Source organism: Mauremys mutica, chromosome 6 (genome assembly GCF_020497125.1).
Source record: "Mauremys mutica isolate MM-2020 ecotype Southern chromosome 6, ASM2049712v1, whole genome shotgun sequence".
NCBI classification, from domain to species: Eukaryota; Metazoa; Chordata; order Testudines; family Geoemydidae; genus Mauremys; species Mauremys mutica.
Genome location: NC_059077.1, coordinates 81,483,102 through 81,505,733, shown reverse-complemented (window position 1 = coordinate 81,505,733; position 22,632 = coordinate 81,483,102). Strand labels below are relative to the sequence as shown.

The following is a 22,632-nucleotide window of genomic DNA, read 5'->3' as shown; positions in this document are numbered from 1 at the left end:
GGCTGTGGAATCCCCACCATTGGAGGTTTTTAAAAACTGACAGGAAACATATGTCAGGGATGGTCTAGGTCAGTGGGTCTCAAACTTTTTTTTACTGGCAACCCCTTTCACACAGCAAGCCTCTGAGTGTGACCCCCCTAATAAATTAAACACACTTTTTAATATATTTAACACCATTATAAATCCTGGAGAAAAAGTGGGGTTTGAGGTGGAGGCTGACAGCTCGCGACCCCCCCATGTAATAACCTCACCACCCCCTGAGGGGTCCCGATCCCCCAGTTTGAGAACCCCTGGTCTAGGTTTACTTGGTCCTGCCTCAGCACAGGGGGCTGGACTTGATGTCCCATCCAGACATAGGTAGCTTTTTGTTAATATCGTTAAAAGTTAATTTAGTTACATTGAGAGTACCAGGACTGGAAACCTAAGCCCTCTATCTAAAGAGCCAATATAGCAAAAGTTATCAAATAAAAAGCTTCATTTCACTGTCATGACAATATACACCACCACCATTCTGAGGGGGACCCTCCTAGGGAACAAAGTAATATTGGTTCTCATGCCTCTTTGAATCTTGAATCTGTTGAAAGATGACCAAGATGTTATATGGACACTTCAGTGAGAAACAAGACCGAGATACCAGCATATCTTTGTCACTAAGAGGCCATTTGATAACTCAGAGCATGTCTACACGTAAAACACTACAGCAACAGAGCTGCAGCTGCATTGCTGTAGCACTTTAGCGTAGACACTCACTACAGCAGGGGTTCTCAAGTTTTTGTACTGGTGACCCCTTTCACATAGCAAGCCTCTGAGTGCGACCCCCCCCCATATAAATTAAAAACACTTTATATATTTAACACCATTATAAATGCTGGAGGCAAAGTGGGGTTTGAGGTGGAGGCTGGCAGCTCGCAACCCCTCATGTAATAATCTCGCAACCCCCTGACAGGTCCCAACCCCCAGTTTGAGAACTCCTGCACTACAGTCACAAAAGGGTTCTCCCATCACTGTAGTTAATCCACCTCCCGGACAGGCAGTAGCTAGGTCACAGGAAGAAATGTTCTATTAACATAGCACTGTCTACAGCAGGGGTTAAGTCACAATAGCCACACCACATACCTCAGCATGTGGATTTTTCAGACCCCCTCAGAGATAGTAGTTATGCCAATATAAGTCCTCAGTGTAGACCAGCCCTTAGGCGGTCTTGATATGGAAAGAATTTACATCTCTAACCTGAAGATAAAAGACTCCATATCCTATTGCCAATCCTTTAAATGATCTAGCCATCTGGAGAGTAGCTGCCTTCTATAAGGGTTTAAGCAGCTGTGAAATCTATTTCTAACATGAAGATCTTTAATAAATTTTACTGCAAATTTTATGTTGATATAACAAACAGCCCACATTGCAGTAAAAGTTATAATCTTCCCTGTCCATAATTAAATGGTTATAATTGGCAAATAAAGCATACACTCAAGTCTTTATATTATAAAACAAAACCTCTGCAGTTAATTTTTTCTTTTAAATACTTTTTGTTCTTATAAAAAATGAGGCTCTGACAACACTGACTTAAGATGCAGCACTGTAGGTGCTCTACCAATGAATTTCAGATCAAACTTGCAGTTCCTCTGACAGTCCAGCTGTGGTCCCATTTAGCAGAATACCAACTGTACAAATCATGATGGCTTGATATAAGCAAACAGAGTCAGAGACCTCAAACTGCTTTATTAAGACACCGGGGAATAAAATAAAACTCATTTAAAACCAGAGCCCCCCCAGACAGTATGAACAGAATCTCCAAAGTAAACAAACTGAGCTGTGATATTATCATAGGGAAAGAGAAACAGATTGGCAATACTTACTTTTAGCATGGGAGTTGTCAATAGTCCCCAGGCAAAGAATTCCAGGAATATGACCACGACAGCATGGTACACACTTGGTCGACCGATACCTTGTTGCTAAAAATAAAGGGGTATTTAAATATGAATAATGGATATCATTTGAAGTGACTTCTCAATTTACATAACATTGAAACAGTAATAAGCTTTCAAGGTGATCTACAATTTAAAAAACCCAAACACTTTAAAGGTGATCTGAATGAGCCAAGTAACCAGGGTAAGAGAAATTGATCACATCAACATAAAAAACCTTCCCTCCCAACCACTCAAGCCACCAGCCATTCCCCATTTGATATGTTGTTTTAGCTTTCCAAACCTAACAGCTATAGGCAGTATGAATGATTTGTGGAGGGGAGTGAGCAGATCCAACAATGAGGTCTAGGGGCAATGCCCTAGGAAGAAGCCAAGCTCCCGCCCTCAGAGAAGGGGAAAAGCTTCTTAGATTTGTCTAAGACAGTGGTTCTCAACCTGCGGTCCAGTTGGCATGGCTGCAGCCCATGTGACATCTTCAGGGCCATGGGGTAGTATTGGATGCGGCCCACATAACACATTGTGGGCCGCGTGGTAAATAGTTTGAGAACCACTGGTCTAAGAGTACTGCCCATGAACCTTCCTCAAAAGTTACTCTTGCATATCTGAAGACCTGCTTCCCCAATCTCCAGCTGATTTGGAGAAACATCTCCCCACTCTTAACCTTCCTCTGAGTCAAGAGAAAAGTTTCTACTACTCTATCCCACCTCCAGTCTCCTTTTTTGGAGGGTCTTTCCCTGTGAATAACTCCAGCTCCCATCTCTTCTTGTAGGTTACTAAGCAGCAGCAAAATTAATTTCTCCCTTCAGTTTCACCACTGTCCAGAGGTTTTTGTTTTGCCCAAGTGAAACTAATCATTCTTTACAAGCTATTTAGGAAAGTTTGAGCAGCTGAGGCACTACAGTAGTCTATCTTCAGAATCAGAAAGGCAACACTGCAGAGCATCACATGCCTAATGGATAGAAAAATGACAAAAATAAATGCAAGCTTAAGTTCTGCCAGAAGTTGACGGCTTCGGCACCCTAAACAGGCAGAGCTGTCCATCCACGTAGGTGATTTTTCGAGTCCTGCATATGTTCATAGAAATGACCAACATTGATCTTTATCAGCTGATTTCATCATAAACAGCAACATGACATGCTATATGTAGACCTTTAAATTTCTCTCATATAGTTTTCCTTTTGATATATTTAGCTCCATGGTATTAAAGGCACTAAATTACAACCTGCGCTTTGCTACATATTAGAAAGATTACTATATTCCATGTTGAATAAATGCATTGAAGTTCTCAATCTCCACAAATTTGAACATGTAATTTGAGTTTTTTTCTGGCTCACTATTTCGATATATTTTTCAACTTGGAACAATTTACCTCATATCTTTAAACAAGCTCCAAAGAAGACTTTCTCCAATTTTAATCATATGGTCATAAAAAGGTTTAAAACTGTAAAGAGAACTACAGTCTCAAAGGATTGGAGACCCAGGAACTCGTTGCTCTACTGGCTCTGATACAGACTCCTTCCCCCCTGTGGTCCCTCTGCCTTAACTACAACATCTGTAAAACAGTTCAAGTACCTACCACAGAGGGGGTGTTTTAAGGCTTCATTAACTCATGTTTATAGAGCACTTATGATGAAAACACATAAGATAGTTATGGACTTACTGTTCCTCCTCGGCTCAATGGCTTTGATATACCAGGGGAACCGTGATTGTAAATGTGCTTTAATCAGGGCCTATAACAAGGCTTTTTTATTACCATGTTAGTTCACTTTAACATTCTATTCAGATGAACCATGTCATGGGTGGGATTTTAAAAGAATTCCCTAGAGTAGACACTAAGTATATAAATCTACAGTAATTGCTAACCTGACCATCAGATGTTATTAAATTATTTTTGTTTGCTGCTGCATACCTCTTCTCCCAAAAGCACACATACACAACAAATTAAGTGCTGTATCTGTCAAAACAGGTTAATGCAGGCAAAAATCAGACATCTAGCTCTGAAATAAGGTACACTGATAAATTATATACATAATCCACAACTTTATACTCAGACTTCCCGCAGCCACAGTCTCTTAAATGCCAATCCTGCAATCACTGCTGCATATGATTAACTTTACCACCATGAGCATTTCCATTTAAATCAGTGGGACTACTCATGGTAGAACAGTTAAGATGTGCCTAAGTGTTTGGAGGACAGGGTCTTCAAGTGGTTATACTGAAAATGTACACAGTAGTTGTCTGCATTAAGTTAAATATTTTAAGTGTGGTAAAATGAATATGACACCTCACAAAGCATTTCCATTACACAAAGGGAGAAAGTTTTCATCTCTTTCTTGCCACAGTCAAGGTACTTCCAAGCCGTGTGTCTTGCAAATTCCCTACAGGACTCAAAATTGCAATAGTTCAGACGAACTCCCCCTCCCCGAACATTGAGTTTAACAAGACCTCTAAAAGGAGAATTTCCCCAGAAAAGAGACGCACCGTAGTAGTACTCAAAATAGTGAAACATATAGCTCTAGTATGTTGTAACAGAATGAGACAATTTGTGTAACCCAGTTTAAAAAATGAGAAGTAGGCGGAGACAGATGTAAGTAAGACAAATGGTTATGCGCTTCAAAATATAACAGAGCTTCAGGATTCTTGAAACTGGAAGATAAAGGACAGGCTTCTCATCTCCAAATCTTAAAGGAAAACCAGAACATTGTGTTATAGCAGCAGATGAGGAAGAACACATGAACTTAAGTGTGGCACGGGAACAATCAGTGATCTGGATAATCACCTGAACCATAGAGTAGATTTTCCTTGTCTCCATCACAACATTTTAAAGAGTTAACATGTTAAAAGTTTAATGTTCCTAGTGACATGAAGAAATTTCAGATATAGGAATCGTGATATGGCAGGAAAATACTATTTCTTATATAAGTTATTGGAATTTATGCAGAGAAAGTTTACGGCAAGTGCTATGATAAAGATAAACCATCTTTCAACAAACTGCATTAGTCAAAACACACAGCTGCAAAATCAGTGAAGATGAAAAGTACATGTACATCACACAAAATCCCCCTCTCTCATTAATATCTAACAACGAACCAATTACCAAAGTTGTCAGTCAGCACTGTTGGCCAAAATTAAGAAATCCTAACCTATCAAAGATGTTTAAAATATCAGAAACAAAAGCAAAGCTCCATTCCACCACACTTCTCTTCCTCTCTATGTTCCGTTTCCCCTCTCCTCCCCAAAGTTAAATTTCTCTGTGAAAGAGGATAGTAAATTCACAAAATATTCATTGTAATGTGTTGCCTGTGACCTGAGTACCGCATTCCAAGAATGCCATCAAAAATATTTTCAACCAGAACATAGCTGTTCAACATGAACAAACCTGTTCCCTAGACTCCCAATGAACTCTTATAGAGGATAAATCTAGCTTGTTAAGACTTCTACAATATAAGAGGAAGAGCATAATTTGTAATTTCAAGAACAGGTAGGAGAAGAAAGAGAAAGCTCTATTTATTAGTGGTTCAAATACCATACTTTTAGCCTTTTTGAGGGTTATGTTTTTAGTATTTCTCTGAAAAAGTACTATAGCAGGGTAAGTTTGATAACCTGCTTCACTTTCTTTAACTCCTCTGATCAAAGTTACAGACTGGTGTCAGGCTCCCGTTTTGGCAGCATTTGTCCCTTAGACAGCCTCATCGCAACCATTTACACATTAACTCTTTTCCAACCAATTTTCACACATTAAAATTGAACTTAGCAATATAATAATGCAAATTTAAGTATCAATATTGTTAACCATTTTACTTATCTTAATTGAATTGTCTAGCTAATGTGCTTATTCCATAAAAAAAGAACTGCCTCTCACGTTTCCCATGCCAAAAGCCTTAAGTGTCCCTTTCCAAAGTTATTTCATTTGTATTATGTTAGTGCCAAAGGATTCCATCAGGATCAGGGCCCCAGAGTACTAAGTGCTGTACCCCTTCAGTGCACCTTCCCCATGTATGGCATCATTTGATAAGATGCTTTTAGTTCAACCAGAACCATTTTATTTTCATCACGCTGGTCACTCAAATGTGGGCATCTACTAAATGATAAAAAAACATTAACTGAGTTTAGTCTATGAATCTTAATTGACATTTGCAGGAACTTTAGTTTTTTTCCTCCCTCTCCTGGGAATTCTTTCCCAGACAATAATATAACATTTGGTACCAGCTAAGAGTGGTTATATATTTCCACTGATGTAGACATTGTATTCATGCACTATTTGTTATGTCTTTCAAAAGAACACATTGCCTATATTAAGTGAACTGATAATGTGCTGTTAAGAAAATAAAGTGAGGAATTTGACAGTTAAGGGATTTTTTAAGGTGTAGCTTTTTACCTTTATGGATTATCTCTCACCTCTCCTGTATCCATACTGCCATAATCATCGGTAACAATTCACAGCACTGCTTCAAATACTCTAATCACGTACTCTGTATTTTTAGTTTCAAGATGCTTTCATTTTTTTTTTTAAACAAATCAAAACGCCCCAGCTTGTGCTTGTGTCACTAAATCTTACCATTTTAAAAAGACTTTAATTTTATGTGCCTTTATCCAATGTATTCAGTTAACTAAGCTTTATTAACACTTCCCTGTACCTATTTTGGTACAGAACCAACAGCTGTATATGCAGTTGCTTTAAACAAAACAGAAACTAGAATTAATGCAATATTACCAAAATTCCTGAAGTCAAGCTCTCCCACACTAACTGCCATGTTACACTTCCTGTTTCATAGCATACACAACATTAGTTTACATTTAACAAAACAGAAGATATACACAGACAAGCTAGAAATGTACTACAGGAGAAAACTTCTTGAATATTTAGTTTTGCATCCCTAACAAGAAACAAACAAGGGGGAGGGGGATCACCTTGAAATTCCCTTTGTTTTAGTTTATTTTAATAAAGTAAATATCCAGTACTCTTTACAACCCTCTGTAGACTTCTCCAGTGGAGTCTAGGCATCTGCAAAATTGCCAAAAGCTCCTTAAGCCTGTAGCCAAGCAGTTTGGCTGCACTTTCGAACCCCAGCATCCCTTGCTCCATGGCTATTATGTCTCTTCAGTTTACAATTTCTTCCTGTTTCAACAGATGAACTTGTGGATTCAGCTAACCAAATAGCTGTGAAGTTAATTACCAACGAATGCATCTCTCTTTGCTGCTCTCTAAGCTGAGTCATTCAGCTTACTAGAATTTTATCTTATTCCACTGTGCCCTTATATGTGGATCAGAAAAGGGATGGTGTTCCACAAAGAAACTAAGGGTATGGCTACACTGGCGAGTTGCAGCGCTGGAAAGCCTCCACCAGCGCTGCAATTAGTAAGTGGCCACACCTGCAGGGCACTTCCAGCGCTGCAACTCCCTGGCTGCAGCGCTGGCCGTACACCTCACTCAGCATGGGGAATAAGGATTCCAGCGCTGGTGCTGCAGCGCTGGTCATCAAGTGTGGCCACACACCAGTGCTGTGATTGGCCTCCAGGGTATAAGGTGTATCCCAGAATGCTTTTATAAATTACTCTCTTTGTTTTGTTATGCAGCCTCTCTTTGTTTTGTTATGAACGAGAGCTCTGAGGAGCTCCGTTGCTTATCTAAAAAACAAACAGAGCTCCTGTTTGCTGTGATCATCTGTACCTGGCTGTAAACAATCAAATGAGAGGCAGGGAGGGAGTGAAACAGCGGGGAGTCGTGTTGGCTGCAGGCTGTTTGCAATTAAGAGTTAAGACTAAGGGGTCGGAAACATGTTCTGATTTTTCAATGCAGGAAGCTAAACACACAGTGTTGACTCCAAAAATCCCCTCTCTCTTTCCCCCCCGCTCCCTGTCACACTAGACCCCACTCCACCCCCCTCTTTTGAAAAGCACGTTGCGGCCACTTGAACGCTGGGATAGCTGCCCATAATGCATCACTCCCAACAGCGCTGTAAATGCTGCAAATGTGGCCACACACCAGCGCTGGTAGCTGTGAGTGTGGCCACACACCAGCGCTGGCCCTGCACAGCTGGATGACCAGCGCTGCAAACTACCAGCGCTGCAAACCGTAAGTGTAGCCATACCCTATCATATCCTAACTTAAATCGAGATGAAGGCCCATTTCTACTAAAATGCGTATAAGGATTCAGCCAATTATCCACAGCTAAGAAGAAGGGGAATGGGGATGGCTAGTAATAATTTAATCTGATTAAAAGAAAAAATATACAGTAACTCCTCACTTAACATTGTAGTTTAGTTCCTGAAAAATGCTACTTTAAGTGAAATGATGTTAAGCGAATCCAATTTCCCTGTAAGAATTAATGTAAATGGGGGATTGTCCATCACTCTCACAGATCTTGGGAGACAGGCCAGTCCTTGCTTACAGACAGCCCCCAAACCTGAAGCAAATACTCGCCAGCAACCACACAACAAAAACACTAACCCAAGAACCTATCCTTGCAACAAAGCCCGCTGCCAACTCTGCCCACATATCTATTCAGGGGATACCATCATAGGACCTAATCACATCAGCCACGCCAGCCAGGGGCTCATTCACCTGCACATCTACCAATGTGATATATGCCATCATGTGCCAGCAATGCCCCTCTGCCATGTACACTGGCCAAACCAGACAGTCGCTACGCAAAAGAATAAATGGACACAAATCAGACGTCAAGAATTATAACATTCAAAAACCAGTTGGAGAACACTTCGATCTCCCTGGCCACTCAATTACAGACCTAAAAGTCGCAATATTACAACAAAAAAAGTCAAAAACAGACTCCAACGAGAGACTGCTGAATTGGATTTAATTTGCAAATTGGACACCATCAAATTAGGCTTGAATAAAGACTGGGAGTGGATGTGCCATTACACAAAGTAAAACTATTTCCCCATGCTTATTTCCCTCCCTCCCCCTACAGTTCCTCACATCTCCTTGTCAATGCTGGAAATGGGTCATTTTCATTACCACTACAGTTTTTTTTTCTCTCCTGCTGATAATAGCTCACCTTAACTGATCACTCTCCTTATAGTGTGTATGGTAACACACTGTATATTATATATCCATCTTCCTACTGTATTTTACACTACATGCATCCAATGAAGTGGGCTGTAGCCTACGAAAGCTTATGCTCAAATAAATTTGTTAGTCTCTAAGGTGCCACAAGTACTCCTGTTCTTTTTGCGGATACAGACTAATACGGCTGCTACTCTGAAACCTGTCTTTAAGTGAGGAGTTACTGTATAACTATTTCAATATATATTAACTGCATTTCTCTTCCCCATTCTTTGTAGAACACTTCACTTTTTAGATTATAAACTTTTTAAGGAAGGGACAATATCTTAGGAAAAGTTTGTTCATGTCCTACCATTTGACACTTCTGAAATGCAAAATGTTTAATAAAAATTGCCTACGCTCAGGTCTGCCACTGAACATTCACAACTCATTAAAAACAGATTCCTCACTCTAATTTAAGGTTTCGCATGCCGGGAACACATTTTAATGTTTTTTAGAAGGTCTCTCTCTGCAAGTCTATATATTACATAACTAAAGTAGTGTTGTATTGTAAAATAAACAAGGTTTTCAAAATGTTTAAGAAGCTTCATTTAAAATTAAATTAAAATGTTGATCTTACGCCGCTGTCCCGCTCAGCCCGCTGCTGGTCTGGGGTTCTGTTCACCTAGGCCAGCAGTGGGCTGAGTGGGGCCTGCGGCCGGGACTCCAGCTGGGAAGGGTCCGGCAGCCAGAACCCCAGACAAGCAGCGGGCTGTGCGGGGCCAGCAGCCGGGACCCCAGACCAGCAGTGGGCTGAGTGGTTCAGCCCACTGCCGCTCAGGGGTTCCATCCGCTGGCTCCTGCCAGCCGGGATCCCGGCTGCCGGACCCGCTCAGCCTGCTGCCGGTCTGGGGTCCCAGCCCTGCCCACATACAGTGGGCACCTACCTTCTCCCTGGTTCTGGCCCATTCTCTTCCTCTCTCTGCACTGAGCTGAGGGTGGGAGTGGACTGAACACAGGGCTGGGGGTGAAGGGTCTGGCCAAGAGCTAGAATGAGGGAGGAGGCTCAGGGTTGGGGCAGGAGGTTTGGGTGTGGGGGCCACTTACCAGGGAAGCTCTCATTTGGTGTGAGGGGTGCAGGTGGGAATGTGAGTGGGGGTGCAGGAGCCCCTTACCATGAGGCTCCCCACTCATCCGGAGCCTTGCTGTCGCACGTGCATGCAGCCCCGATCCTCTCAGAATGCTGGGCGTGCGGCGGCAGGGCTCCGGATGAGTGGGGAGCATCTTTATAACATAGCTGGAGTCCACATAGCTTAGGTTGACTTACTGCTGTCTTCACTGTGCTACATTGACGAGAGACGCTTTCTTGTCGACTTACCTTAATTTTCTCATTTCGGTGGAATACCAAAGTCAACCAGAAAGCGCTCTGCGGTCGATTTAGTGGGTCTTCACTAGACCTGCTAAACTGACCCCTGCTCCATCGATCACAGCGTGGATCTGCTGTAAGTGTAGACAAGGCCCAATATGTGGAGTTGTCAGTCATTGCTTGAAATGCAGGGATGACAACAATCTGATCTACCCTAGGTCAGGCCCTGGAGTGCAGAGTAGAGGAAAATTGAATTTTTTAAAAGTAAAGGTTATTTTTTATTTAAATTAGTTTCTTTAAATAAGTTTCTTTTTAAAAAGAACCTTTTTTAAAATTAAATTTGAAATTATGACAACTTATGTTAAGGCCTAAACTTATTATAATTCACTAAAATCATTTAAATGAATGAAAACATACTGCACCAAGGAGCCCGTAAATTTTAATGAGTTCTGCTTTTTTAACTGTACATACAATCAGGGGGAGGGGGAATATTACTTTTGAGGTCAACTCAAGCTTGACAAGTATGTCACAGTGTCACATTAAGTATCTATATTATTTTCAGTCTTCTCTTTTCTTTCCCCTGATGTAAGTACTTTCAGTTTGTGTTGTGCAGATAGCTTTTGCCTCATTTGCTTTTGGTTCACTTTAGCTAGCAATTGTACAGAAAGTTCTCTTAATTTGGACCAGTTCATTCAAAGCTGAGAAAGCAATTAGCTGTTGAAAAAGCCAGAAAGTTTGTTTTCCTCTTGAAGTCTATGAATAAAAACCAGGTGGGAGAGGATGAGATCTACACATGAGAAAGCATGAATGACAATGGGAATTAGGCACCTAACTTGATTAGGCACTTTTGAAAATCCCACTAGGCATATCTGCATCTTTAGGCACCTAACTACCTTTGAAAATGCAGCCCATGGTGACCAGAAACAATCAATTCACTAACTGCATTTAATACTTCCTTTGTTTAATAAATCAATTTTAAATGCAAAAGACATTTTGTTAAAACTCTTATGCATCCAGCACATTTAAGGTAGTTTTATTTAACTAATAAGCATCTTAAAAGGTTAGTTTTGTGCATTTTTAACAGGAATTCAATTTCCATCCACATGCACCTTGATATAAATCATGAGTAAAAAATTATCTAGTAAGAAACACACCATTCACTGTTTTCTAACAGAAATAATGTAAAAAATTACAAGTGTGAATAAGTATGTGTTCAGTTATAACACTGCTTAAATAAATGCGCAGAGAGAGAGAATGTATTGTCCTGGTTAGCAAATATTAGTATCAAATTTAGTTTAAAATCCGTATTTGGCTGCAAGTTAACAAGTTTTACTGGTTATACCAACCAATGAGAATGCACTTCCTCTCTTTAGGATAGCAACCAAGAAGTGAAAAAGCAAAACAAAATTAAAATCATTTTAAATCAAGGTTTCCTGCTTTCTGCTTTAAATCATTAAAATCCCTTATTTAAATACCTGATTTAAATTAATGCATCCTGACTGCACCGTTGAAGATAAGGACTGAGACCTTGAACTTGACTTGATAGTCTATGGGAAGCCAGTGCAGAAAATGGAAGACAGGTTTAACAGGCTCATACTAGCTTGTGTTGCTGTGAAGATGCAATGCAACTTTCTATACCAGCTGTCATTTCCTAAAGTCTGATGGCTTTATACTCATGTATACCATCCTGCTGTAGACCAAAACCTCAAGCTTCAAGACATTCTTGTAGCTCTTCTCTGAATCCAAACCAGATTTTTCAACTTTCTTGTTGAAGTGTGGACACAGTATTCCTGTAAAGATCTCATCAACGCTGCATATAGATGTATACTCCTACTCCTACCATATATACATTCAAGGATTACATCAAACATCATTGCAACTCTGGAGGTCAATCTATAATTATTAGGAATGTCAAGTGATTAATTGCACTGTTAAACAATAATAGAATAACATTTAAATATTTTGGATGTTTTCTACATTTTAAAATATATTTATTTCAATTAACACAGAACACAAAGTGTACAGTGCTCACTTTATTTTTATTACAATATTTGCACTGTAAAAAACAAAAGAAACGGTATATTTCAATTCACCTAACACAAGTATTGTAGTGCAATCTCTTTATCATGAAAGTCTCAGCTTTTTAATAGCAAAAAAAAAAAAATTACTCATTGAAAGAAACAGAGCTTCTGAACAAAGCCAAGGATAAAGAGCAGTTGGAAAGCCCGGAACAAGGACTTAATTTATCATTATGGCTGTGTTTTGATGATGGCATTCAAAAATGTCTCACCTTGTGATGGAGCAGCTGCTCCTCACTGGTATGTAAGGGGTTAAAGCTACTCTGGGGAGGCTGCACTGGAGGCAGCCAATAAGGAAAAGGCTTGTAGTGCCAGCCAATTAGGGGAAGATTTATTGGAGGAGCCAATCAGGCCCATATAAGAAGGGGCTGCTGAGCAAAGCAAAGGCAGTTACTTCCTGGAGATCGAGGGAGGAGGCTTGATTGCTTAAAGGGCTGGAGCACCATGGACAGAGCAGCGCTAGCCAGGGTCAGCAGAGTCTGAGCAAGCTCCAAACTGACGGCGGACAAATTGAAATCCTGATACAAGGGCAGAGGAGGTGTTGGGGTTGCGGGGAGATGGCCCAGGGAAGAAGATAGCGGAGTTGGAGGGGAGGCAGTACATGGCTGCCGGCTACAGGGTCCCTGGGTCAGTGGCCGGAGTAGCAGGTGGGCCCAGGCTCTCCCCCAGACCCTGCCACTGAGGGGAGAGGCCAATGCATAGACTGCTGTCTGCCACTGAGATGAGTGGCTAGAACCTGGACTGCAGATTGCAACTGAGGCAAGTGGTTGGAATGAAGACTGGCGATTCCCCAGAAGGGGGGAAAGAACCGAGTGGGGCACAGAAGAGGAAGACGGGGTCCGGGGAGCGATGCAGGTTTTAGATGCGGGGACAGGAGTGACGATGGGTAAGGAGTGCACACTGCTAACCTCGAGCTAATTCCCAGGACGGCGAGCAGGAGGCACTGCAGTGGTGAATTGAACCCCGTCACACACCTGTAGAGCCAAATTCTTGTACTCTGCTATTGTACCTCAATAGAATGGGAATATTATTAGTGATACTACAAGAATAATCTGTAGGTGAAAATGGATAATACATTTATAGTTGTCATAAGAAACTAGTTTATGTGGAAGCTGTAGAATTTCAGTGTTAGAAAACAAATGTCTGAATTACTACTAATTCAGAAAAAGTTAGAGGCATATTTCCTCCTCTGCACTTAAATCTGTAAAAGGAAAAACCTTGTTGCAGAATAGACCACAATAAGTTAGTATTGAATAATAGTTATTTTGCTATCGGTGTTCCTAAAAAAACTTCCTTAGTTGTAAAATGTTTATTATATGAACCTCCTCCATGGTTGCAAAACTTAAATTAATTTACCATGGTATTGATTTTAACACCGTACCATCAGAAGGTATAGTACTGCCAGCAGGCACTTGTGTAGAAACCAACCCAATGTCCAGCCAAAGTGTCAATTTAATTTTAGAATTAAATTAAAGCTAAAATAATGAAGTTTATAGTGCCAGCATAAATGTATTTAATACCATTAGAATTCACTTAAATGACTACAGACTTCTGATACTAGTTTCAGGGAAAACAACTGATTTTGAAAAGGTCACATTCACCGAAAAGTTTGTGTGTCTTATTTCTACAATATAAGAGAACAATTAAAACAAACTTCAACAAAGCAAGACTTAAATAGGGAAATTAATTCCTGACATGAAAAACCTTTTTCCAAAACTGAAAAGATGAAGAAACTTGCACAACAAGACAGACGTACTTCCAAGTACTCTTCCACTTTGGCAAAACAAATCAATTTAAAATCCATTGTCATAATTCTTCTGTCCTGCCAAACATAGCATCTACTGAAAAACCAGATCAAGTAGCTGACCAAAAATTCATTTCATAGTATTTCTTCATTTATAAAATGCCAAAAGGCAAATTTCTGACTTCAGATCACAACACCGCAATCTTCCTAACCTCAAAGAGAGCTTTGCAAGCACACACCCATAAAGACAAGACTTGGTCCTTATTATTTTATCTTGAATAACCCCATTCAATAAATGCTCACCATACAGAAGTCTAGCAATATGACAATCACATGGTTTTCAGCTGAGATGACTTAGGCTTTGGCTACACTTGCATTTCAAAGCGCTGCCGCGGCAGCGCTTTGAAGCGCTAAGTGTAATCAAAGCACCAGCGCTGGGAGAAAACTCTCCCAGCGCTGTCCGTACTCCACTTCCCTGTGGGGAATAACGGACAGCGCTGGGAGCGCGGCTCCCAGCGCTGGGGCTTTGACTACACTGGCGCTTTGTAGCGCCGCAATTTGCAGCGCTGCAGAGGGTGTGTTTTCACACCCTGCTGCAGCGCTGCAAATTTGTAAGTGTAGCCAAGCCCTTAAACTGACATGACATAAAATACCGTAGAATCTCAGAGTTATGAATGCCTCTGGAACAGAGGTTGCTCGTAACTCTGAAATGTTCGTAACTCTGAACAAAACGTTTTGGTTTTTCTTTCAAAGTTTACAAATGAACATTAACTTAATGCTTTTAAGCACCTTAATTTAAATGAAACAAGCACAGAAACTGTTTCCTTACTTTGTCATTTTTTTAAAGCTTTCCTTTTTTAGTAGTTTACACTTAACACAGTACTATACTTGCTTTATTTTTGTTTCTGTGGCTGCCTGATTGTGTACTTCCCATTCCAAATGAGCTGTGTGGAAAAATTTCACCCCCTGTACAATGTATGTAGTTAAATTGGGCTAAGCACCAGATCAGACACCACTAGATCAACGGAAGTACTCTTCTATGACTTAAATCCACTTCTCAAAGAGGTGGTAGCTATTACATCAACAGAAGAACATTTCCATCCCTGTAATAACTGTCTACACTACAGATGTGCCTCTGTAGACATAGCCAATAGGCTGCATCAGGTTCACAAAGAAACAGGGAAAGAAAGACAACTAGAAAGCGCTGAAACAAAAATGGGCTGGGAGATTCAGGAGCAGATCTATTACCTGAAGCTACTTTTAAATAGACTGGATGTCAAGTTGACAGTATCCTTTAAAATAGATAATAGCTCTATGGCTTCAAGCTTGCTAGAAGAGGCAAAGAGAAGTTACCACATTCACACAAATTAGAAATGCCAAGAATAGAAGGATAAATACAGGAAGAGATTAAATATTCTTTATATACCATCTACCCAGGGCTCTCACAAACTGCAACTTCCTTTTTCTGAAACACAGTAATAGAAACTCAGACCAAAGTTCCGCAACTTGAGGTTAGTTAGGGGAGAGCAGCAGGACAACTGCAGAAGCCTTCTGTTCAACTTTTCAGCCAGTACAACAGATTGGGTTTGACACCAAAGTCACTCAGCACCAACTATTTACAACATTATGGTCCACTTGACAAAAGGAGCTGCAAAACCCACTGCAAGTTAATAGCAAGTTAAGCAGAGTTTTTACTCCAACCAACTGAACATTTTACCCTACATTTGGTATGTGGAAGTTCATTCACAGTGAAGTGAAACTACTATAAAAGACGCTGTTAAAGACACTCCCAACTTCAGAAGAGTTTATGCAATACATCCTAAATACAAACTGGATTTTCCCCATGCGCGGGGCGTCGGAGGGTTACTTAATTATGCATGCGGTGAGCCATTAACCAATTCTACTACCAAAGATAATTTCTGTGCCTATGTCCTAGAAAGTAAATTCAAATTATTTCCGGTTAGCGCCTTTGTATCCCTCAAAGTCAACTTTTCAGAGTAAGAGACATAGAAAGTGGCCCCGCCTGACAATTTGCTGTTGTTATGACGAGGAAACAAGGAGGCTACTGCCCTGGCTCTAAGTAGGGACCGGCCATTTACTCCCCCCAGGCTGCAGACAATGGAAACACTGAACAAAGTAAGGCTGCTAGGCTGGAGACCTCCGCGCTACAGGGCTGCCCTGCACAGGGGGAGAACGGATCGGCACAAGGAGCCCCGCGGTCCCGCCGCCCTAGCCCAGTGTCACCGCAGCCAGGGCGGCGTCCCCGGGCGCGGGAGATGCGGTGCGAGCCCCCGGCCAGCGGCACCAGCCCTCACCCGCGTTTGAGAACCTGACCCGCCGCCGGGCAGGGCAGCACCCGCCGGGGAGGCGGCGGGCAGGATCTCACACACCTGCCCCGACCACGGGCGCCCCCGCCCCGCACTCACCGCGCTGCCGCCGCCGCCGCCCGGTTTCAGGCCGATTCTCTTCACCAGCATGACGCAGATGCCCCGCTTCTCGCCGCCCTCCCCTGCTGCTGCTGCTGCTGCTGCTGCTGGCGCCTCCGCCTCCCCGGCCGGGGCTGGCGGCGGCTCCGGCTCGGGGCTCATTTCGCTCCCATCCCCCCGGTGCAGCCGGGACGGCAGAGCGGCGGGGTCGGTGGCTCGGGGCGCCCTCCCGCCGGCACCTTCATCTGCAGCCGCGGAGGGGGAGGGGCAGCGCTCCCCGGCCACAGCGACCGCCGCCCCCACGTGATTACCACCGCTTCGCTCCAAGCCCCCACCGGAAACTACGTCACTGACCCGCTCCGCAGCGCTTCCGGCCTGCGGCAGAGGAGGGCGGGGCCGGAGCAGCGGAACGGGTCGTGTGGGTGGGTCCTAGCACCGACCCACCCCCAGCGCGAGAGAGCCGCCCGGTCACGTGATGCCGGCGCCTTTCCCTCTTCCCGCCCCACCCCTGCCGTATGGTTAGTGTTTAACCCTCGCGTTGCCGTAGTGCTGGGCGCCCAGTCAGGTCCGCGCCAGGCAGCCTGCTCGCAGCGCCACCTGGGGGTGGGGAGCATCCATTGCCCAAGGTCACCCAGCCAGCAGGCCAGTGGGGGACCGGGAATAGGACCCAGGTCCCCTGAGTCCCAGCCCAGTGCACGCCCAGGACCCCTTAGACCTGACGTCACCCGTCCCTCTGGGCGACTGTTGCATTGCGCCCCGGGCTGTGACTCGGCAGAGCAGGGTGGCCTTTGGGATGGCCACTGAGACAGGGCCGCCCAGGGCTGGTGGTGGGGGGGGCAAGTGGGGCGATTTGCCCCAGGTTCTGCAGGGGCCCCCACAAGAATATAGTCTATAGTACTGCAACTTTTTTTTATGGAAGGGGCCCCCAAAATTGCTTTGCCCAGGCCCCCTGAATCTTCTGGGTGGCCCTGCACTGAGAAGACAAACGTTCGTGGGACATAAGGTTGCCAACTGTCAAATCACACAAACCCAAACACCCTTCCCATGCACCATCCCCCGTCCCTTTTCCAAGGCTCCGTTCCACTCTATCCCCCTCCCTCTGTCACTCGCTCGCCCTCACTTTCACCAGGCTGGGGCAGCGAGTTGGGGTGCGGGGAGGAGTGCGGGATCTGGGCTGGGGCCGAGGGGTTTGGAGTGTGGGAGGGGGCTCCAGGCTGAGCCTGGGGTAGGGGGTTGGGGTGCAGAGGGAGTGTGTGGTACTGACTTCGAGCGGTTGGCACTTACCTCGGGCCAGGGGCGGCTCTAGGATTTCCGCCGCCCCAAGCAGGGCGGCATGCCACGGGGGGCGCTCTGGCGGTCGCCGGTCCCGCGGCTCCGGCGGACCTCCCGCAGGCATGCCTGCGGATGCTCCACTGAAGCCGCGGGGACCAGCGGACCCTCCGCAGGCACGTCTGCGGGAGGTCTACCGGAGCCACGGGACCAGTGGACTCTCCGCAGGCATGCCTGCAGGAGGTCTACCGGAGCCGTCTGCCACCCTCCCGCAGAATGCCGCCCCAAGCGCGCGCTTGGCGCACTGGGCTCTGGAGCCGGCCCTGCCTCAGGCAGCTCTTGGTTGGCAGCACAGTGGGGCTAAGGCAGGCTCCCTACCTGCCCTGGCCCCACACTGCTCATGGAAGCAGCCGCACATCCCAGTGGCCCCTGGGGTGGGGAGCAGGGGGCGCCATACACTGCCCCTGGCTGTAAGCATCACCCCGGCAACTTCCATTGGCCGTAGTTCCCGGCCAATGGGAGCTGTAGAGTCGGTGCTTCCGGGAGGAAGCCTGCTTTAGCCCTGCTGCGTCGCCAAACATTTAGCACCTACAATCTTCTGGTTTGTCTTCAGTAGCCTCCAGAAGATAGAGCCTGATTCGGGGAAAATCCTGGCAAATCGTAATGGGATGGTGCCCTAATTCAAATGTGGCCCATGATGTGAACAAGTGACAGTGTGAGAGCTGCTGTACAACGCCACACATCCTTCCGGACTCCCCAGGTTGTGTCAGACCTGTAGGGCAATCAAGTTAATGCTGCTTTGATGTTGTAACTTTCCATTACTGGTCTCCTAAGAAAATACTTAACAGACTCTGTGCACCATGCCTTCTGGGTCCCCTAATGGCTTTCTCTGTCCACCTGTGTTTCAGATCTCTCTCTTCCCTTAGAATCCACAGCATCTCTTCCTTTCTTTTCCTTTCACGAACCTGTAAGAGAGTGTGCCCTGAGGTGGGTGAGAGAGAGAAATGGACCTTTTCTCACAAATTTTTCCTACCTTCCTTCTGTCCTGTTTCAAGACCACCCTGTCTCTTCAAGAGAAGGTGAGGGCCATGAACCTGATCATGCTTATCTGACTGCTTCTCTTACGCTTATCCATTTTGCTGAGCAACTTTAAAAAACCAACATATAAAAAAAGGAAGAAATAAATTACTGCCAAGAAACTAGTGAATGTTTGTCTTATAGGCTAAGAATGTAAGTTGAGTAATTAGGAAAGCATTAAATGCATTCTAAGAAGTTCTTACTACTGCCATGGCTATGCCCTCCGACTTTTTACATACAAGTGAATGACAGTGGGGAGGGGGCGAAGAGAAGCGAATGGGGGGCAGGGTCTTGGGGGGAAGAGGCAGTGCGAGGGTGGGGCCTCAGGGAAGGGGTGGCATGGGGACAGAGCCTCGGAGACAAGAGGCAGCATGGGGTGGGCAGGGCCATGGTTTGGGTGCCAGTGCCTCCACACACACACTTTTAGAGGGTTTCCGCCACTCCTGCCTCGTTTTGTGTGTGTTCATTTTGTTGTATTCTAAGTAATGGGATCAGACTTTAATCTGATCTGAACAACATCAAAAATGACAGATCCAGCTCATCTCTACTAACTTCTTCTCTTTTAATCATAAACGCAGTTTAAGCAATCTCCTGACCCACTTGAAGTCAATTGGATGTTTGCTATTGATTTCAGTGGTGCCAGGATTTCACCCCTCATGTTTATTAGCACAAGAACTTCAGAGCACTCATCACTTTTGAAACTTTTGAAATTATGAGTTTAACTTTAGGCACTCTGTTTAGAAAACTTTGGCCACAGATGTCTCTGCCTTCCATTTCAGGTTTATAATTTGTATTACTTGAAGTCATCAGTGTACTTCAAAATTTTCAGTAGTATCATAGCTCACTATGGACATGATCATATACGAACTGAAATCAATGGAAAGATTCCCATTGGCTACCTTGAGTATTTGATCAGCCCCTATGAAAACACGTCCTAAGCAATTACATTAATTTCAGAACAATGGTACAGGCCATTCTCTGCACTCAGTCTGGAATTTGAAGTTGTAAGACTTTTTCCATGTCAAAATGATTTTGGTATCAGAGATTTTGGTGTGTTTTCCTGACCAATTACAGTCTATGGCTCCATCCTGCTAGGAGCTCAGCATTCTGCATGAAATCCTGCCCCATTTAATCAATGGATATTTTGCCATTGACTTCCATGGGGCCAGGACTTCACCAGCTAGTTCTAAATGTAGCACAGCACTAAAGCACATGCTAAGCATGTGCTTAAGAGCTTTTCTAGATCAGGGTGAAAGAACTGAGTACCTTGCAGGATTGAGTCCTACCTGTTTATATATGTAAATTTAAAGTTTTCTATAGTGCTTGTAACTGTAGTATCTAAGCACTGCACAAGTAAGTTAGATCTGTATTGTGATGAAGTTTGTAGTGGACTTCATGAAGTACTCTGCTCTTTGCTTATCTCTTCCAAAGTTTTCCAGGAAGTTCTATTTAGAAAATATAAAATTATCATTCTGGTTACAGTGGAAAAGCTTTATCCCAAAGGAGGGACTTGCAGTGTGTTCTAAAAAGTGGTTGGACTCTAGATTGGTCTAATCGTCTTCTGGTAGCTCATTCCCTAGTTGAGCTCCTTCCTCCAAGAATATTTTGTCTCTAGCTTCCATACACTTTGTTCTGGGTTTATTAACTGCATTATTCTAGAGGACTACAGCACATGGTGGATTTTTGGCTGATTTTTGTTGGCCTTACAAATCTGCACTTTTTTTGCAGACTGTCATCTTGTACTGCAGAATAATAATTATTTTTAAAGTCTCTAATCTTTATGGTTGTGAAGATAACCTTTAAAATATAAACCAATTCTGTGATAGCTGGCTAAGTTTGCAGACAGGGAGGTGTGATGGCTACTCGTTCATTTCAATGCCATATTAACGCTATAATCTAAGATGATAATTTACATGTCTGCATCGTTAACTATTGTTGCTTATCAAAGTGCACAAGAAAAGCAAAAAATAGTATTAAGACAATCTATACAATCTTCTGCAAGTTATGTCTTGGTTTAATGTCCCAAGTGGGTCACGCTTGGGACAGCATTAGGACCATTTTCCCCCAGTTCAGCCTTAGAGCACAGCTGTCTTGGCAGGCCATGGGTGGAGATGATATCATTGATTCACTGAACTGGCAAAAAACACAGATTGAGAATCCATAGAGGAAGTGAAACAAAGCAGTGATGTACTCAGCTTCAAGTTACAATACTCCAGCCTGGACCTGATGAACATGTGGATTGTTGTGGCCCGCTCCTCACTCAAAAGGAATGGACAAAGTCTCCTGGCAAAATGAAGTTGGAATTAGAGATCCATCTTTTCTCTTCCACCTTGCAAGAAAAAGAGCAAGGGGAACATAAGAAATGGATACATCTTCTCTTCAACAAGGAAAACATGTATGCTACGCTCATGTATATCTGCTCACCTAGGTCTTAACAAAATTTATGTAATCTGAGTATATAACACATGAAGTCTGTGATCTTGGTTGCTTCCACAGGGCAAGAAATATTTCTTTCTTTCTCCCAACGCTGATGAAGGTGCTCATACAGCAAAAATGACCAATTAAATAGCCAGTAGTGATTGTATGTATATATAGCGCCTAACACATTCTGATCCATGATCGGGGCTACCACATACAAGTAATAATAATAGGAATAAATGTATGTTCTTTGGCCTCCTCTGCTGGTTGAGTTTCAGAAGCATCTCACTGGAGCATGGCCTGGATGTTAGTTGATGAAATTTAGATAAACATCTAACAGTATAAAATAGAAATGTAAGATAAGCAAAAAAACTATTGTAGGTGCATTAAGTTTGTTATGAGAAAATTTACTTTTGTATTTCCTAACTTGTGATTATTTAAAATGAAAACCTTAATATTATGTGAACATAAGGGAGGTTGTTTTTGATATTTAAATGCTGAGCCCACTGTGGCTGCTACTGCCGTCTAAATAATAAATAATGTAATTTCCTTGTTTCTTTTTTGTGTTTGTTTAAGAATAAGGAAAAAATAGGTTCATTATCTCACCTAAATTTAGTAAAATTAAATTAAGTTGGGGGTAAATCACTAGTCTGTTTACTTATTTAAAAAAGAAAACAAGTGAAAGTCTTATCTTTCACACAGAGAACTGTATACAGGTTAAAAAAATGCATGAGAATTAAAACTAACCCACTAAGAGATTATAATGTAGTGATTTTTACCAATAATAAGACCCACTGGAAAAGGAAATAATTTTATTTAATACCACCTGTCAAGGCTGAATCCCCACTCTGTCACTCCAAGTGCAGAAGTGGGAGCCCACAAGGATTTTAAAAAATAATACTTGCCACTCCAGGCTTGTATTAAAGTCCCAAGGTTACAGCTTCTCTCTGACTGTGGCTTGGTAAATGCTGCCACCACCCAAATGCAAAAAAACCCTTTTGAATCCAGGAAGGAGCACTTGGGAATTCCTCCTTGTGAGGTACCCTCAAGCCCTTTCACCCCCTCCAGGGAAGAGCTGAGAAAGAAAACAAAGGCAATTAGCTGTGGCTATCAGCTAATCAAACAACACGCACAAACCTCTTAGGACACTCAAAATCCAATCCTGTTCTTAAAAAAGGTAAATTTTATTAAAAACAAAAAGGAAAAAAAATACATCTGGATCTTAGGCTTTTTGCTAGATCTTAAAAGAAACAATTTAAAAAATTAAGCACCCAAAATAGCTTTCTTGGGGGTTCAGCTTAAAGGTTACAAGCAAACAAAAGC

The 22,632-nt window shown here is 43.0% G+C and overlaps 2 protein-coding genes across 6 annotated transcripts in view; one reads left to right on the top strand and one right to left on the bottom strand.

The window, feature by feature from the left end:
• The window catches only part of LOC123372923 (hippocampus abundant transcript-like protein 1), a 48,144-nt gene extending 31,256 nt beyond the window's left edge, over nt 1-16,888 (bottom strand). Inside the window, exons 1-2 of the mRNA XM_045021566.1 lie at nt 16,546-16,888; nt 1,857-1,952 (exon numbers count right to left, since the gene is read on the bottom strand). Coding sequence (XP_044877501.1) covers nt 1,857-1,952; nt 16,546-16,707 — 258 coding nt within the window. The 5' untranslated portion in view covers nt 16,708-16,888. The remainder of the gene's footprint in view (nt 1-1,856; nt 1,953-16,545) is intronic.
• A 45-nt stretch (nt 16,889-16,933) lies between these two features.
• The window catches only part of LOC123372922 (rab9 effector protein with kelch motifs-like), a 78,038-nt gene continuing 72,339 nt past the window's right edge, over nt 16,934-22,632 (top strand). For 3 of the 5 annotated variants that reach the window (XM_045021564.1, XM_045021561.1, XM_045021565.1), the window contains exons 1-2: nt 16,934-17,063; nt 18,428-18,574. The gene's annotated coding sequence lies outside the window, so the exon portion shown is untranslated. The remainder of the gene's footprint in view (nt 17,064-18,427; nt 18,575-22,632) is intronic. The other 2 variants (XM_045021562.1, XM_045021563.1) reach the window with 2 other exon arrangements.